This window comes from Saccopteryx leptura, chromosome 1 (genome assembly GCF_036850995.1).
Source record: "Saccopteryx leptura isolate mSacLep1 chromosome 1, mSacLep1_pri_phased_curated, whole genome shotgun sequence".
NCBI classification, from domain to species: Eukaryota; Metazoa; Chordata; class Mammalia; order Chiroptera; family Emballonuridae; genus Saccopteryx; species Saccopteryx leptura.
The window spans coordinates 31,577,419-31,596,808 of record NC_089503.1 but is presented as its reverse complement, the minus strand read 5'-3'; the positions used below and the strand labels follow the sequence as shown (position 1 = coordinate 31,596,808).

Sequence of the window (19,390 nt, the reverse complement as noted above, 5' to 3'; positions counted from 1 at the left end):
TGTCTTGAACATTGTAGGATCGTTAGCAGTTCTCCTGTCCTCACCCCACTAGCTATCAGTAGGACCCCTTAGTTGAAAAAACAAAACCAAAAAAATGCCTCCATACATTACAACCTGTCCGCTCACCCCAGAGAGCCATTGAGTCGATGGAGGCCATCATTAATCACCTGCATCAAGGAAAGAGATCCCACCTGGCATTCCTGCCCAGTACTGCACCTCTTCCCTGTCCTCCACACTCCTTTCGGTTTTACAGTTAACTTCAGAATAAAATTTAGCACCTCTACCAGGGCATTAAAAGGGCATTATCTGTCTTCTACTCATCTCTCAGTTTTCCAGTCCAGCTACACTGAATTCCATGCAGTTTCCTTAAGGGTGAATGAAACTCATAAAAAAAGGTTAAGTACACTAGTAGCTTATGAGATAAATGCAAAATTCCTACAGACAACTTGAGTGAGCATGTGCTTTTGAAACATAGGCAGAATTGTGTTAAATATATATATATTAAGTAAACTATCAGGCATACCAAAGTTAAAATAAATTGAAAATATCATGGAACCCAGAGTTGTTTATAGTAAAAAAAAAAAAAGGGGGGGGTTGAAAAACTAAGCTATGAATAATTATGCTATCTCTGAGCTGACAGTATGTCACCACTAAATCAACCATCCAGTAGGTGACACATATTTTAGTCTCATAGTCTATCCAAAAAGAAAAATATATATATATACCAATAATCCATGTCTGTTCAGGCTAGTTAGTAAGCTCTGCTTTTGTCCAGGCAGGTTTCCCTGTACCTATCCAACAAAGTGTGTGCTTTTGGCCCAAAGCACTTTTTACCTATGCTCCTCCTTGTCGTGACCTAAACTCTAACATATCATCAATGAAAAAGGCTGATTTGGCAGATAGAACATATGAACATTGCTTAACTCTTGATTCAGGTGATGTCCTCCACTAAATGTGTCAACGTGCTCCAACTCTTTTCCCTTGCTTTTCTCTGCATATTAAAATCAATTCCGTAAACCATGTTATTCAAGCATCTTAATTTGGTCTGTGAGTCTTCTTTCATTAGCTCTGGGATAGTTGGTCTAGGAGTTTGCAATGGAGGCCAGCATTGCATCGGGTTAGTTTTCCATGTGACAGCTGAATTCAAGCAACAATCTCCTCTCAGAATGCCCCTCCACCTTAGTGACTCTCACTTTAAACTGTTGATAACCTGTGTTTCCATTATAGCATTTATCACATCACGCTGTGATGAACTCTTCATTCCTTTGTTTCTCTCTCTAGTCTATGAGCTCTTTGAAAGGAGGGATAAGTGTTATTCTTTTGTCAGTGGCAACCACGACATAACTACGGAAAGAATTACTGCATGGAACCTCCTGAATAAACAGTTGAGCAGATTATCCATTGTTTTTGTCTTTCATTCCCCAGTGCTAAGACTGGAGTAACTCGCTGAGCAGCAAAACCCTGCCTAGTTGCATGGCAGCATGGAGGTAGTAGGAAGAACCATAGGCTCATTGCAGAGAACAACGTACCTTAAGTGTGTGTAGCATTACTAGCAAGCATGGGCCATGGTGGCCCGTATTTTTCTGTCTTACATTTTCTCACTTGGCTGTTATAAAAAAAAAAGTTGGAGGTGGTGGTGTCAGGTTCCCTCTTAGTCCCACCTGAAAACTGAAAACAGTTGAAGCCAGAGACCCTTTACTCTAAGGGATCTTGAGCTCTCACAGATTCTAAATAAATAAAATCTATTTCAAGAACTAATGAGTGCCTAAACTGTGGCAAACAATAAGGATACAAGAAATATAGTTATTTCTTCACTCAACATTTACAAGCATCTTCCTGGACCCCAGATTTTACTCGAGGTAATAAAAATAGCTTTTTTTTTTTTTTTAGTTTAAAAGAGATACATTTGGGCTTGAATAAATAAAATGTGAGATCTTAAATAAAGGGTCTGTTCTTGAGGTCCTTTTAACTCATTCATTCACTTCTTCAGGGATAAGAAAGGCTGAGGTCCAAAAATTTGACTTCCGGATCAAGTCTAGAAATTTGCAAATAGACTCCAAGCTAGCCAAACCTGTATCTTGGAAGAGCTGGCCCCTGGGACCAAACAATTCCCTAAGCTTCGACAACAGACAAAAATCCAGTAGGCATCAGAAACCAAGGATGCCTCACCTTGATTCATTCACCAAGAATTCTCCCCGCCCTTTCCGCCCCGAGGCAGCCCAGCTCCGTGCCGCTCTAGGCTTCTCCCGGACGTCTCTTTATGGTAGTGCCGAGCCTCTCTAGCTCTCGCTCCCCTTCCTCTCAGTGGTTGTGCGAGGACGCGCGCGCAGGACCCGACCGCCGAGTTCGTGGTGCGTGGTTACGGGTTGTTTTCGAACCGGGTGGAGCAGCTCGCGCAAGGTGGAGAGAGCCGTGGGGGAGCCTGGGAGGGAAGGACAGGGGTCGTGGAGACGGGTCCCTGGCTGGGAGGAGGACCGGGCCGGGTCGCAGAGGCCAGGGACACGTGCGAGAGGAGGCCCGGAAGCGTGAGGGACAATTCCAACTGTCGGGTGGGCCTCCCGCCCCGCGGAGCCCCCACCCCCACCGCAGGTCGTCTGCGGCCCTTCGTGTCCGGGCCGGCGCGCTTTCTGCCACTTCTTTTCCCGAGACCTGGAGCCCTCAAAGCTGTGGTTTAGAAATGTACTAGTTCAGATGCGGGCTATTGTGGCCCTGAACCCCGTACATAATATCTCCCTCTTTTTTTTTTTTCTTTTTTAACCTGCACTTTCCCAACGCTAGATGTTTGGTTGCAGGCTGAAGCCTAGAAGTTTGGTTGAACACAGTAGGAGATGATTGTATGTATCTGGTATTTTGAGACATTTTGATGAAGCGTGTTGATGCATGGGACGGTGACAGGGCCGGGGTGGGGATAATTGCAGGCTCCTGGGGATTTACATTGTTTGGGGGAGATGCAGTCTTCTTGGTGTGAGATTCCGACAGTTCCTGATCGTGTATTTATTCATTTAAAAGACGTTGTGAAGTGTCTACTAAATGTCAGTTTGTGCTAGAGAAGCTTTGACTTAACCTCACAGGGCTGAACACGAAATGGAAAAAACAGGTAACCAGCCTGTGATGAGTGCTGTGTAAAAAAGGGAAGCCCCTGAAGTTACTACTCTTTTGCTTTGGGTGATACGGAAACTAACATTGTATCGCTCCTGTCTTCCAGCAGCTGAGAAATAGTAAGAGCTTTTCAATTCACAGTGAAAGTGTTGTACAAACAGAGGAAGGATACCCATAACAATAGTATTTGGGGAAGGCTGGGGGATAAGGGAAGACACTGGCTCAGTCTTGAAGGAGAAGTTAGCATTACCTGACAGTGTTGTATCAGAACAGCGAGAAACAGACCTTTTGCCACACAGTTAAGTAGCCAAACATAGGAGTGTTTATTTTAAAGCCGGTGACGGCTCGGAGACCTAAGTCAGTCAAATCATGCGGCCCCGAACACAGCTTTTAAAGACAGAATTACACACTGATTGGGGTATGGGGAGGAGGGGAGACCTAGCAGTTTAAACAAAGTAGTAAAACAATGCTTATCTATAGTAAGGTGACCAATCATCCTCCTTTAGGGGGGACAGTCCTTTTATAAGTTCTGTCCTCCCTCGAAAAGTGTCCTCCTACATGTCCTTTTTGATATTGGAAGATGAATCTGTAAATGTCCGCATTTGATCCATGCAGAGTCGATCCATTGCGTGTGATGTGACATATTTGTATCTAAATGAGTACTTTTTTGTTACAATTATTAAAAATTAATAGGCATGCAAGCATAATTACAATATAAAATATTACAAATGTTTTATTATGCATTTATCATTGTTGTTGCAATGAATAAAATGTTTCTTTTGTTTACAATACTGCTTTCTTCAATTTATTTTTGTCCTCCTTTTTATTGTAAAAAAGTTGGTCACCTTATCTATAGGATTAATTCAGGGAGAAACATTCTGGAGATACCCACAACCTTCAGAACTAGCCCAGGGCCACAGCCTGCATAACCAGCCTCAAAGCTAGGGTTAGGGACTCTTTTAGAAAAAGTAAGTTCTGCTGAAAGTCTCTTGTTTTAGAGAAAGTGAATTCTGCTGCTTCATTTTAAGAGGGCTTTCTAAGCAGAGAAAAAGAAAAAGGCATACAGTGTGAAAGCTGGCTAGCTGGTTGGTTAGAACATCGTGCGGAAGCACAGAGATTGTTGGTTCTTTCCCAGTCAGGGCACATACAGGAACTGATCTATGTTCCTGTCTGTCTCTTCCTTTTTCTCTGAAATCAGTTTTTTAAAAAGAGAACTTTGTAGGTAATTGTTGGTCAAATAAGTTTGTAAATATGATATATATGTTTGCTCGCTTGTGACTTATATTGGGTGTGGGGGACAGGCTATAAGCAGGCCAGGTCGTTGTAGCCTAAGGTTTGGTTTTAGGACTAAGCTTTTCCCCACACCCTTGACTGATTGTATGATCTGGTTGGTACACTCTCATGAGGAATCCAATTATGCCTTGGATAAGTGACTTTGTATCGGAGACTTCCTTGTTTGTATATTGGATTAAGGGATTTTGGTTTTCTACACTATAAAGTGGGACAGACCAGGAGCTGGCTCACTCAGTTCCTGCTATCACGATTGCAGGGGCTTCCCTGATCCCTTGCCCTTCATGGGAAAAGCTGGTTTTCTGCTTTTCCCTTGTCTTCTTTTGTGGTTTGCCTGTCTTGGTGAGACACCAATAAATAGGATGGCCCCCCATCCTCTGACTCCGCCATTTCTTTATCGTCTGCCCGAATCCAATGGGAACCTGCATGTGAATGGCCACAATGGCGGCTCCTGGCCATACAGTAATGTAGTTTGACCTGGGGTATTGCAGCATTTAGACCAAGTAATGGCATTATTCCACGCTTTATTTTATACAAAGAGGTCAAAGTGCTTTCAACAATGTTACAGTTCAATTTCACTATCACTTAACACCCATCTTGTGAAGGAGTTATCCTTTGACAATTTGGGCACGGGCAGGAAAAGATAGAAGTAGAATTTTGCTCATTCCTCTTGGTCTGGAAACAATTTTTCTCAGTTACTGAAAACCCTCTTGTTAGTTCTCTCTGGCCTTTAAGGACCAGAGGAATGGTGACAAACTGCAAATGTGGTTTGGAAGCTGGAAGAATTTGCTACATTGTTCCAAAAAATATCTAAAAAATACACTGGACAGAGCATTAGAAACTCTGAGGGGAGTACACTGAATGAGCCTAGAGTAAATCATTAGGACCTAAATAACAGGGATTCTTTGTATACAGTAAAACTAGGTTTAGGTGTTTTGTTTGTTTGTGTTTGAATTCATTAAGCAAATACTTAAATTAAATATTTGTCTCTGCTATATCAGCCATTGTGCTAGCCTTGGTAACTAGAGCTCTCTAAACTTTAGTTTCTTCATCTATAAATGTACCTCAAAGTTGTAAAGATTAATGAGATGATGTTTGTGCTATCACTGTACCTAATCCTTACTATAAATCTTTTAAATAATATGAACTTATATTTTTGTTTTAAATTCTTTTTACCTTTTTTATTGGGCCTAGGCCTTTTTGAGGATAGAAATGAGCTCATCTTGGTCTTTTAATCCTTCTGTTAGTACTCATTCATATGTATTATAGATAGTTAATAATTGAAGATAATAGGCACAAAAAATTGACAGTTGAAGGACACATGGCATTTGTATGTGTGCCCACAAGTAAAGCTGCTGATTTGCATAGTGGGGGGTACATGAAAATATTTTCCTTTCATTAAATAAGAGATAACTTAGAAAATGCTTTATAAATTATAAGACCCTGTACTTTACCCTTCTCCCCAAAGGACATTTTTCATCAAAGGGGAGAATTCTGGAAGTAACCTAAAAATTCTATAAATTTTTCATTTGGTTAAATTTTTTTTTAATTCTACTTTTTTCACTAATTAGGAGACTGGTAACAAAAAGCTGTATTAATGAGAAACCAATATATTGGAACACAGTGTTACCACATCTCCTAAAAATTTTGGGATAAAAAAAATTATTTCCCTTTTTGTCACTTCCGTCTGCTATTGTTTTAGGACAGTTTCATTGTTAACTGGGCAAGACCCATAATTTGTTCATAGCGAGTTCAGATTTAACAAGGTAAGAGGTGGAACATAATTTGAAGCTAGCACCAAAGAAAGATTTCTGCTTACTGGAAGATGAAAAAAAATTGCATAGTAAATGAGGTTGCCAGAATTAGCAAATAAAAATACAGGATACTTAGTTAAATTTGAATTTCAGACAAACAGCAGCTTACTTGTTAGCAATATTTGGGATGTAATTAAAGTGAAAATGTTTGTGTATTATCTAAAATTTAAATTTAACTGAGCACTCTGTATTGTATCTGGTGACTCCAGTAGTAAATAATATATTTTTTTTTCCAGTAGTAAATAATTCTAACACCACAATGACTTCTACGGGATAGATCCTTAGAAAACAGTATAATTGTGCAGACATTTTAATTCTGTCATGTGTTCTTCCAGAAATTATAGGACAGAACTCAGAAGTCTGATAAGAGCTCCAAATGTTTGTAAGCCACTCTTTACCAGAAGGGGACAATTTCAAGACTGATAGGGTTATGGCCAAATTGAAGAAAAAAAAAACAATTTTAACTCTACATTTTACAACTAAGAGTGCAGGTTCATTGTAATTCAAAAATAAAGAATTTATTTAATTGTGGAAGATGTCCAAGATCACTTAGAAATAAGTGTTCAACTTCACTGGCACATTTTACACAGTCTGCTAGTAAATTTTTGTGAACTGTGTAGTAATTTAACCAAGATTAAAGGGAAACAAAGGAACAGAAGCCCCCAGTAGCCAAGGAAAAGAATTTCCAAATGGGTAAAAAGTACTATGGACAGGTAGAATTTCTAAAATAAATTTTCTAAGTCACAAGTATATGGAATATTATATTTGATATTGTCTGTCAAATATGGTCAGAGTAGCCCAAGTCTTTGAATAGTGAGAACTAGTCTTGTGTCCCAAAAATTCTATTATAGATTAGTCGTTACAAGTTGATGATAGTTCCCTACAAACACTCCTTAATTTATCTTAACCCACTTTTCTCTTTAAAAAATCTGTTTGTATGGTGCGAGCCATTTTATCGGGATTCCTTGTATGTAATGTGCTAATATGGGGCACACTGCCCTGGCACAGATACTTGGAACTGAAGGTACAAGGTCCTGGAAAATGCACTTTTTCATTTTGCCAAAAAAATTGACAAAAACATTGTAAAGCACTTGTAGCAGTTTACATTCCTACCAAAGTATAAGAAGCATGTAAAAGTTGGGTACATTTTAGCCAGCATTAACTCAGTTATCAGATATTTAAATTTTGCCCAGCAATTGAGAAATGGTATTTGCATTTTCCTGATATTGAGGAGGTTGACTATCTTTGCATACTTTTATTGTCTCTTTTGTTCTCTTCCTCCCTGAATTGTACTTTCATATGTGTTTACTTTTCTAATGGATTCTTTGTTATTTTCTGATTGACTTGTGGAAGTCAGAATTTTTTTTTAGATATTTGGGATAATTTAATAACAGCTTGCAACTTTGTCCTTTTTTCTTTTTTAGAGTTATACAGAAATGTTTCATTTTGACTTAAGTCAAATAAATATATCCATCTTTTGGTTTGATAACTGCATTCTTGTTTGAGAAATTCTTCTCTGCCCCAGTGATACAAAGTCAGTCTTCTGTTTTTTTGTAAATATTTTTACAGTTTTTCTTTTTATGTTTAATTCTTGAATGCATCTGGAATTGATTTTTGTTTATGAGAAAGAACTCTTATTCTGCCTTTTTTCCACATGGTTAGGCAGTTTTCCAAGCATCTCTCCTTAAATCCTTTTCCCATTAATGTGTAATATCCATTGATTTAAAATGCCATATGTCATACACCTTTCTATGTTCATGGGTCTATTTGTCTATATTCTGCTGATACCAGAGTTTTAAGTATAATAGCTTTATAGTACATACATATCTTTGTTTGCCTTCAGGAGTCTCTTGGCTTACTTGGACCTTTACTCTTCCATATAAAACAGTTTGCTAAATTCCAAGAGGGAGCAGACAGAATACCTGATGGAAATTTTGATTGGAATAGTATTGAATTTATAGATACATTCCTGAGAAATTGACATATTTACTATAGACTTTCCAGAACATAAGTGTCCTTTTGTCTTTCTGTTTGATAATTTTTGCCTTAAAAGTCTTGCATATCCTTTGTAAGATTTATATATCTTTATTTATTTATTTGTTTATTTATTTATTTTTTGTATTTTTCTGAAGCTGGAAACGGGGAGAGACAGTCAGACAGACTCCCGCATGCGCCCGACTGGGATCCACCTGGCACGCCCACCAGGGGCAACGCTCTGCCCAGCAGGGGGCGATGCTCTGCCCCTCCGGGACGTCGCTCTGCCGCTACCAGAGCCACTCTAGCGCCTGGGGCAGAGGCCAAGGAGCCATCCCCAGCGCCTGGGCCATCTTTGCTCCAATGGAGCCCTGGCTGTGGGAGGGGAAGAGAGAGACAGAGAGGAAGGAGGGGGGGATGGAGAAGCAAATGGGCGCCTCTCCCATGTGCCCTGGCTGGGAATCGAACCCGGGTCCCCCGCATGCCAGGCCAACGCTCTACCGCCGAGCCAACCGGCCAGGGCCAGATTTATATATCTTGAAAGGTATCTTAAAGTGTTTTTGGTTTTCAGTATCCTTGTTGAATTATCTTGGTAATTCTAATAAATTGTCTGCTAAAATCTCATATTTTCCATGTAGTTATTTATATCATCTTTGAGTAATATTTCTTCTTTTTTTTTTTTCTTTTTTACTTATACCTTTTAATATGGTGTTAAATGGAAGCTGTGATGGCAGGTATTATGTAGTTCTAACTTTACAGGGAAATGCTTCTATTTTATGATTAAATATAATAATGTTTATTATACAGTTTTTTTTATTCATCATTTGCAAGAATTTTTTTTCTTTCAAATAGGTATTGAATTTTATCAAATGCCTTTTCAGTTTCTCAAATAAAAAGTCTGCAGCACAAATCTGACTCTCTTTAATGTTTTCTTTAGGGTGATTAGCTCATGACTTATTAGAAAAAGAGTGCTCCACAGAGTCAAACAGGAAATTTGCTAGAATCAAGAATGATGGACCCATGTTCAGTTGGAGTCCAGCTTCGTACCACAAATGAGTGCCATAAAACCTACTATACTCGCCACACAGGTTTCAAGACTTTACAAGAATTGTCGTCAAATGATATGCTTTTACTTCAACTTAGAACTGGAATGACACTTTCTGGGAACAATACAATTTGCTTTCATCATGCAAAAATTTACATTGACAGATTTGAGGATTTGCAAAAGTCATGTTGTGACCCATTTAACATACACAAAAAACTAGCCAAAAAAAATTTGCATGTAATTGACTTAGATGATGCCACTTTTCTGAGTGCAAAATTTGGCAGACAGCTTGTACCTGGATGGAAGCTTTGTCCAAAATGTACACAGATAATCAATGGAAGTGTGGATGTTGATTCGGAAGACCGGCAGAAAAGAAAACCTGACTCAGATGTATGTATAGTAGTTTTTTCTGCTATGTCATTTCTATAGCATGGGCTTTTGTTTAACTATAAGGAAATCATTTACGTTATTTATTATACTAATTAACATGCAATGAATATAAAGTTGGAGAAGTGAAAATAATGGTGCTTCTAACTATTTCCTTACACCTAGATTGAATGATAAAGAAAATCGGCTTGGGAAAGTCATTGCATAATAGGCGAGGACTCTCAAGCTGTAACTCCCCCGCGCCAAGCCAGTAGGAGTGAGTGGCTTTCAGAACTTCTGGCAAAGCCAGGGTTTAACTATCTTAGTTTCTTTTCTGATACCATAGTAACTTAGTGGGGCATGCCGGGTCCATGTATAGCAAGATGAATTCCCCTTTTTATTAAGGACTTGAAAATTAACTGCTGTAAAAGGCACATGGAGGAGTGAGTGGCCTGTTTCTGATGTCAGCTCTTCTTCCTCCTGTGGCGCTACCCCGTCCTCGTGTGGCGCTACCCCGTCCTCCTGTGGGTGGCGCTACCCCGTCCTCGTGTGGCGCTGCCCCGTCCTCCTGTGGCGCTGCCCCGTCCTCGTGGGGGTGTTTGAGGTGCTTGCGAGTTCGCTTTGTTCCTAGCTCTTACTGGTGTTGTTAAAGCTTATTTTAGGAATGCCTGTGTTCAGAAAGCACTCATTTGTACATTGTAACTAATAAATATAACTCTCTTCCTTATTCATAGAGCTCTATTCAGATTCGTTAAATACATCAGAACAACTTGAGAGTTCATAAACCTCTCTTTGGTGTAGAACAGGGGTCCCCAAACTACAGCCCGTGGGCCGCATGCGGCCCCTGAGGCCATTTATCTGCCCCCACCGCACTTCCGGAAGGGGCACCTCTTTCATTGGTGGTCAGTGAGAGGAGCCTAGTTCCCACTGAAATACTGGTCAGTTTGTTGATTTAAATTTACTTGTTCTTTATTTTAAATATTGCATTTGTTCCCGTTTTGTTTTTTTACTTTAAAATAAGATATGTGCAGTGTGCATAGGGATTTGTTCATCGTCTTTTTTATAGTCTGGCCCTCCAACAGTCTGAGGGACAGTGAACTGGCCCCCTGTGTAAAAAGTTAAGGGACTCCTGGTGTAGAACAAGGACAAGCATGTTAAAGGACCACTTCTCAAAATTTCTATTTATAACCAGTTTACCAGTGCTGCTGGAATATTTTTCTCAATTTTATCCTTCATTATATTAATAATCCAAATATAAAAATAATTAAAAATTTAAATCATATGCTGTGCTTTCCTTTTGTGCTCCCCTCAGGCATATCTCCCGGGCCCAGTGTTATCCTGCAGGTCCTTTCACTGCTTGTGCTGTCACTTAGGGTGTCCTCTCCACTGGACCCACTGCTCTTGTGTGGATAAAGCCCTGTGCCCCAAGTAACACACTTAAACTCTTAACCACCAACATTTTGTAATACATTTCAAGACTTGAACCCATATTCTTTGCCTTTGAAAACATGTAATAATAATGGAACCTTTCTTAAGGACAGGATCATTCCTAGGAACCTCGGTTACGTGCCACTGGGCCATAGAGCAGTCTCTGCTGGCAGCAGCGCTGCAGTTTCACCGTGCCTGCCCGCCTCTCCTCCTCATGTGCCAGAAGCTAAGATGAGAGAATGAAAATATTGTTTGTAAATTAGCCAATAAATTTTGAATATGGTCCAGGGTTGAATAAATTTAGTTGTATTGGGGCTCTAAAACCATTTCTCTTCTATGTGAGTTCCAGACTGTCTCTGGAACAGGTTAAGGAACAATCTGAATGAACATTAAGTGAAATAATATAGTGATCTAATGTCAGGATTTAAGTTGATAATCTGTTTACTGTTACTCAGGGAAGAACTGCTAAGGCTTTGAAGTCATTACAATTTGCAAACCCAGGAAAGCAAACTGAATTTGCTCCAGAGACTGGTAAAAGAGAAAAAAGAAGGCTTACAAAAAATGCATCCTCTGGTTCAGACAGGTAGGCTGTGTGTTACTTAAGTCACATGTTGACCTTCTGCTTCGCATCTGTACTCCCTACTATTGGTCAAATAAGTTTGTAAATATGATGTATATGTTTGCTCGCTTGTTTGCATTGGGGGCTGGGCAAGGCCAGATACAGTGGTCTGTGAGGTTGCAGGTCACCTTCCTGATTGGGAGGGGCCATTGTCTTGCTGCTGTTTACTGGAAGGGAGGTTCTGCCCCCACCACTGAGAGGAGCAGGAGGATTTCTTCTTCCTCCCCTCCCTGCTCCCTTGCCCTCCATGGCTTTTCTTGTGGCTTGCCTGTCTTGGTGAGACACCAATAAACAGAATGGCCCACCATCCTCCGACTCCGCCATTTCTTTACTGTCCGCCTGAATTTAATGAGAACCTGCATGTGAATGGCTACAATGGCAGTGGCTGCCCCTGGCCTTACACCTACCATTCTCTTAAGTTTTGAATTTTCTGGATAAATATTTTAAATTGGATAATCTGGAATTGGTAGGAACGTCTGAGGGTCTCAAAAAAAAAATTAAGATGGTTTTTTTCAACTGTAAATATTTGTTTCTAAGAAAGTATCAGTGAAAAAAAAGAGCCTGACCAGGCACTGGCTCAGTGGATGGAGTATCAGACTAGGACACAGAGGACCCGGGTTCAAGACCCCGAGGTCTCCAGCTTGAGCACGGGCTTATCTGATTTGAGCAAGGCTCACCAGCCTGAACCCAAGGTTGCTGGCTCAAGCAAGGGGTCACTCACTCTGCTGAAGCCCCAGGGTCAAGGCACATATGAGAGCAATCAATGAACAACTAAGGTGCTGCAACAAAGAATTGGTGCTTCTCATCTCTCTCCCTTCCTGTTCGTCTGTCCCTCTCTGTCCCTTTCTGACTCTCTCTGTGGAAAAAAAAAAAAAAGAGAAAGTATCAGTGAAGTGAACAAGATATTTTTTGGCATGAGAAATAAAATAATTTAAATAAATTATACTATGAATTAACATAACGGATTTTTTTGAAAAGCATTGATATTATGTTATTGGTATATCTGCTATATCAGTGACAGTTAAAAAGTATTTTTTTTTTCTTTAAGCAAGAGAGAGAGACAAGACAGGAAGGGAGAGAGATGAGACGCATTAATTCATAGTTGCAGCACATTAGTTGTTCATTGGTTGCTTTCTCATATATGCCTTGACCCGGGGACTCCAGCTGAGCCAGTGACCCCTTGCTCAAGCCAGTGACCTCGGGGTCATGTCTATGATTCCATGCTCAAGGCAATGACCCTGTGCTCAAGCCAGGTGAACCCACAGTGAAGCCGGTGACCTTGGGGTTTCAAACCTGGGTCCTCTGTCCCAGTTCCATGCTTTATCACTGTGCCACCACCTGGTCAGGAAAAAAAGTAAATTTTATGGCCTGACCAGGCAGTGGCACAGTGGATAAAGCGTTGGACTGAGATGCCGAGGACCCGGGTTCGAGACCCCGAGGTCGCCAGCTTGAGCGTGGGCTCATCTGGTTTGAGCGGAGCTCACCAGCTTGGACCTAAGGTCACTGGCACAAGCAAGGGGTTACTTGGTCTGCTGAAGGCCCACGGTCAGGGCACATGTGGGAAAGCAATCAATGAACAACTAAGGTGTCGCAATGCGCAACAAAAAACTAATGATTGATGCTTCTCATCTCTCCGTTCCTGTCTGTCTGTCCCTGTCTATCCCTCTCTCTGACTCTCTCTCTGTCTCTGTAAAAAGAAAATCAATAAATAAATAAAAAGTAAATTTTATGAGAAATTTTGTAGGTATAAAATGGAAATAGTTACAGTACAGTCAACAGAATGAATGAGGAAACTAAATTGTTTATGGCTTTTTAAACTGAGCATTTCTAACATACAAATTGACAAAAAATGTTAGTATAATTATTCAGAATTTTTTATAGATGCCATTTATTCCATCTGTTAAGGTTTTCTGTTGAGTCATTTAGGTATTTTTAAGCCAGATTTGAAAGAGTCCATTAAATAACAAGAAATAGAGTAGTTGCATTATAAAAATCAATAGGGTAGTAGAGTATAATAAAAATAAAACTGTTCACAAAGCAGTAAAGCAATCGGTAGCCAAAAACAAACAAAAAAAACACCATTAACTAGCCATTATTTTTCCTTTTTTAATTTTTTTTATTTTTAATTATTTTTTATTTTTGGGGGGGTATTTTTCTGAAGTTAGAAGTGGGGAGGCAGTCAGACACCTCCCGCATGCACCCGACCAGGCTCCGCCCGGCATACCCACCAGGGGGCGATGCTCTGCCCATCAGGGGTGTTGCTCCATTGTGGCCGGAGCCATTCTAGCGCCTGAAACAGGCCATGGAGCCATCCTCAGCACCTGGGCCAACTTTGCTCCAATGGAACCTTGGCTGCGGGAGAGGAAGAGAGAGATAGAGAAGAAGGATGGGTGGAAGGGTGGAGAAGCAGATGGGCGCTTCTCCTGTGTGCCCTGGTTGGGAATCAAACCTGGGACTTCCACATGCTGGGCCAATGCTCTACTATTGAGCCAACCAGCCAGGGCTCTTTTCCTTTTTTTAAAGGTAAGGGAAAGTTTTCACAGAAATAAACTTATTTTTTGGACAGAGTTCTTGCTCATTGCTTTGCTGAGTTGATTTTAAATGGACTATGAGAGTCATGTTCAAGTTTTTTGTACTTGTCTCAACACTTTAGAGTGAGGTCCCTTCTAACATGGAGTTTATACACTACTAGCTTAGAGTAGCCTTGAGTCTGGTACATTATATACGAGCTTGGTAGGACTTCATCCCTAATTCAGAATATGTTATGTCCTTAAATTTTTTAGTTGCCTTATTTTCAATTAAATATTCAAAAATCATATGTGTCTGAGGTGTAATTCACCATGTGTTTATTTTACAGACAAGTGATCCCGGCGAAGAGTAAGGTCTACGATAGCCAGGGCCTCCTGATCTTCAGCGGCATGGACCTCTGCGACTGCCTGGACGAGGACTGCTTGGGGTGTTTCTATGCTTGTCCTGCCTGCGGCTCTACCAAGTGTGGGGCCGAGTGCCGCTGTGACCGCAAGTGGCTCTATGAGCAAATCGAAATCGAAGGAGGAGAAATAATTCATAATAAACATGCTGGATAATTTGTGGTATCAGACTGGGATCTTTAAAGTACACTCTCTGTTCCTAAAATTCTGTCATTCTGAGATACATTTTAAAGTTGATGGCCAAATGACAAAAGTTTTAAAACCACCTCAACATGCACTCAGTGTGCGCTAGTTTTATAAATTTAAATGGGCTATTTCAGCAGTCAGTTTTAAGCCTATCTGGGTCAAGTAAACAGGTAAGGTTTAGGCAGTCCTGAATTTGCACAATTTGCATATGCGCAAACGACGACAGTGATTTAGTTTATTAACACCAATTCTCTAACAGCACAGTTCAAATTTCAGTTACCACGTGGATTAACTGTGAGTCATTACAATGAAGTACAAATTTTCCTGCCAGCTCTTCAATCTGTAAGTCACTGTGAGTAACACATATATTTCATCATCAATGACCAATCACATCACTTACATCAAATTCTGCTAGTGATTTGATCACTGCACAGCTGTTAATCATTTCACTCACGGACAGCAAAGCATACAGGTGTATTGTTTCCTTGTCCCGCATGTGACATATATAAAAGTAGATAATGAAAAGAATGGGCGAAGAAATGAAAACTAACGCTGGAAGTGAGATTTGAGTTGAGCATTCACGGAATTGTAGACGGATCGCTGGTCCTGGGCATGTGGACACTGCTGCCCCTCTAGAGCCTCTAGCTCCGCAGCCAGGGGAGCCTAGTGGAGGCAAACCCAGAACGGAAATGAGGCAAGTGCTTGTGATGAAAGGATGACTGTGTCCGAGAAAGTGATGCTAAAAATACCTCGCATTAAAGGAGATTGCCGAACTATTTTGCAACATTGAAAGTACAAATGATGCAATGGTGGAAACTAATCCAGAGATAGAGGAGAATGGCAGTTTGCACGGTATAAGTCAGTGGTTTTCAATCAGCGGATCACTGGTTGAAAAACATTGGTGCAGTTATTTGACAAAAAAAAGGCAAGCACTGTTCAAACTACTCGATTAGTTTTTTACGATAAAATAATATTCTTAATTCTCAATCTTTCTAGTCTTTTAAATTACAGTATACTAAGTACTTTTTAATTTAAATTTTAATTGAACAGAACAATGAATTTTTTCCATTATTTTAAAAGATTGCTTTGAATGGCCATTTAATATGGCCCTATTCTGTCATGCAAGGAAAGGGCTGTCTATAGATGATAGCAGTGTCTGCTTCAGGAAAAATTAATTTTATTATATACTAAGAGGTTGAGTGCTAAACATATTTTGATAATAATCTACCATATCTATACTATGCTATTTCTTCTCCCCACTTAAACTTTTCAAAAAATATCTTTTAATACTATAAACCTTTCATTGTTTATACTGTATTCTTGGTGAAAATATTACTCTCTGTAAACCATGAATATGCATAAATATATATACAGATTTTGATTAGGATTAAAAAGACTAAAAAAGACTCCTTAAAGAAGTAATAATTTTGGAGGGCAGGAGTAATAATAACTTTTAAAAAGGTGTGGAAACACTGGTTGACAGTATAAATTAATTTGGAAACTGAAACTTGATGCTGGAATTGGGATGTTTGGAGTGGGGGGTGAAAATGTCTGCTCTTCTTAAAACAGCTACCTGTTATTCTGTCTAAAATCTTTCCTCACCTAGGACACTTGCCACTAAACTAGGTTTTTATTTTGTTTTCTCCGCTCTATAGTACTTTAGCTTAATCAAATTAGCTTTAAACAATTTGAAATATTTTATTAGCCATCAATACTATAAATTTATACTGCCACTTTTATTGACCATTAGAGGTTTATTTTTATTTCTGTATACTTTTAGTATCTCTTTAAAAGACTGATTTACTTTGGTAAGATGCTGTTTTCATCCTTGAAATTAAATGTTCACTGACCTAGTTCTCAGAAGTATAGCCAATCAAAACTCCTTGATTTGTATGTTCCAGGAGAGCACGGGTGAGAAGAGTATTTTAGCTTTACATACTTACCTCACATGCTGGATTTATTTCTGAATTAAGGAAATATTTTCTTATAAAGGACTTAAACATATACTCCTGTTTTATCGGAAATTCCAAGATCATTAAGGTCTAATTGCATTATTACCATCATTTTTGTTACTTCTAAGTATGATTTAGGATATTACTTAGACTCTTCATAGGGACAAATTAAAGTCTTAGAGATATTTTTGTTTAAAATAGGAATATCTTTCCAATGGAATTAATGACTTTAAAATTCAAATTATATTTCAGCATTACATGGTAGAACATTTTTGCATCATTTCTCAGTGATGGTAATTAAATCTTTTAAGGGAAAATTTCTTGGAGAACAACTATGCTGTATTATTTGTTTTATTATGCCTATTTAGGAGGCCAAATTTTTAATGAGCATGCAAAATGTTTACAGAGAAAGATATCTGATTTAGAGTAGCCTGTAATAAAAGCTGTGTTTTGGAAAACACAAGTTCACTTACTGTTTTTTAATACAAAATTTTAGAGATACAGGAAGTATGTAATTAAAATGTCAAGACCCTTTACATTTTGTATATAATTCAAGGTGGCTAAATTATTTTAGAATGCTCTTACTGTAAAAAGCAAAATAAAAGTTATATAAACATATAACTTCTGCTTTACGTGGCTCCCGGTGGAGAAGTTCATGTAAGGCCAAAAACAATGATCTTATGTAATGTTGGTTCCAAACATTAAAGTAAAAATGCATGTATTTGAATAAAAGAAATGGCGTCCCGTGTGATCTTTTCCCTATTTGTAAGATTCTTCTGTGTTTAAAATATTACATCTAGTTCTATATAACAGCCTATTTCAAAACTGCTTGCCTGGCATGGGTTCAACTAAGTAATTTTTAGCAGATGGATTTTGAAACATACATATGTAGAGTGATTTATTAATACAGAGAATATAATTTTAGTAAGTTCTAGCATGGTTCTTAACTTTTTGGAGGTCAGAGACCCCTTTGAGAACCTGATGAAAGCTATGAACTATCTCCATTATTTTAAAAGAATACTTTTATGAATATAAAAATATATTCATGTACTCACTAATACTGCATGTTCAGAATCCCTGAACATGTTTTAGAGTTGCTGAGTAATATGAAATATTCTCTAAAACAGTTGATTTTTTTAAACTAAAGATGGCTGTCTGAATTCTGAAGTGTAGTTTGATTTGTAATAAAATGTTGAAGATGGTTTTTGTTAAACAGAATCGGAGCAGTTCAGACCTTTGAGAGAGCTGTTATGAAGAATCAGGCTACTGTGGCCTCTCATTCTCACCCTGCCACTTCCAAATAGTGTAGAAAACAGGTGTCTAGAATGGAAAAGGTTTAGGTAATTAGAGATGTTCTATTTCACTATGGTTACTCTGCTAGAAATAGCTTAACATCCTTGTACTGATTCGTAGGACACTGCCTTAGTTTTTGCTGACATCTGCTGGTATCTTCGTGAAAATAGACTCTGCGGCTACTCCTGTACACTTAATCCCATCTAGATTAAACTATAAACACTGGTAATTACATTGAAGTGGGAAGTTTTTTTTACAAATTTCTCAAAGTAGAAAGACTTCTGAGGGCTTGCCCAGCGGAAAGCAACCATGTTCGGTTTTATTTTTCAAGAATATGAGTGGGGATACGAAAGTAAGCATAGGCACTTTGGGGTTTCTGGTCATTTATTTTTATAAAGTGGAGAGACTTGGGAAAATAATGTTTTACCTATGCATTTAAAAAAATTGTCAAACACTTCATTTTGAACACTCAGTTTGAAAGGTGTAATCCACTTCTGCAGAATATGGATCCCAACTTGGAGATTTTTTTTGTGATGGCACAGTTCAGAGATAGTTTACCAAGATAACTTCTAGAAGATGAAGGAAATTTACCAGATAAAGCAGTTGGGTTAGTAATGTTATATCTTTAAATGCAATTTGAAAGTATTTAACTACAGCCCTATGAATTGGCACAACTGAACTGTATTGTTTTCCCCCTTGATTGAAACTGTGTGGTAATTTCTTTTGTTAGGTACTTAATAATTAGAAACTCCAATATTCTCATTTGCTATCACTGCAAGCAAACAAATGTGTTCATTAAAAAGTTGCCATAGTCTTTCCAGGTTATGCTTTTTAGATAGATGGACTTACTAAAAATAAAATATTTGCAAATGTTGCTAAAACTGCCAAAACTTAAAACTCCCAACTTCAACAGCGAATACCTGAAAACGAAAGTTTTAGGCTCATGATTTTCACTGTAAACATGCTAGATGATACTGTGTGTGTATGTGTATTTATTGTTTGTTTTTTTAGATGAGAGAGGGAGGGAAGGAAGAAGGAGGGAGGGAGGGAGGGAAAGAGGGAGGGAGGGAGGAAGCATCCATCTCATAGTTAATGCCAGTGACCCCTTGTTCAAGCCAGAGACATGTGGGCTCAAGCCCCTGACCCCACGCTCAAATTGGATGAGCCTGCACTCATGCCACTGTCCTCCGGGTTTGGAACCTGGCACCTCAGAACCCCAGCTCAGTGTGCCACCCAGTGTGCCACCACTGGTCAGGCTGGATGATCATTTTTATACCGTTTTTTATACCCAATTCTTTTCAGAGTCACATTTTGAGGTGAGGGCATATTGTACTTTAATGAAGTAAAATAAAAGCCAGACCTTGTCTCAGGTTTCAGGATCTTTGTCTTATCAA

At 39.1% G+C, this 19,390-nt stretch overlaps 1 protein-coding gene across 2 annotated transcripts; it reads left to right on the top strand.

Annotated features, from left to right (window-relative positions):
- Positions 1-2,256: 2,256 nt before the first annotated feature.
- Positions 2,257-17,465, top strand: ARL14EP (ADP ribosylation factor like GTPase 14 effector protein). 2 transcript variants are annotated; one of them, XM_066364028.1, is made up of 4 exons: positions 2,257-2,351; positions 9,115-9,612; positions 11,472-11,599; positions 14,493-17,465. In XM_066364028.1, the coding sequence occupies exons 2-4, from the start codon at positions 9,187-9,189 to the stop codon at positions 14,719-14,721; spliced, it is 783 nt and encodes a 260-aa protein (XP_066220125.1). In that variant the 5' UTR covers positions 2,257-2,351; positions 9,115-9,186; the 3' UTR covers positions 14,722-17,465. The 2 variants fall into 2 exon arrangements, with proteins under 2 accessions (XP_066220125.1, XP_066220129.1); XM_066364032.1 differs by having other exon boundaries at positions 2,301-2,400.
- Positions 17,466-19,390: the final 1,925 nt, after the last annotated feature.

Coding starts and splice junctions, on each gene's coding strand:
- ARL14EP (XM_066364028.1), top strand. CDS start 9,187: ATGATGGACCCATGTTCAGTTGGAGTCCAGCTTCGTACCACAAATGAG. Junction 9,613..11,471: donor AAAGAAAACCTGACTCAGAT/GTATGTATAGTA, acceptor ACTGTTACTCAG/GGAAGAACTGCTAAGGCTTT. Junction 11,600..14,492: donor GCATCCTCTGGTTCAGACAG/GTAGGCTGTGTG, acceptor TTTATTTTACAG/ACAAGTGATCCCGGCGAAGA.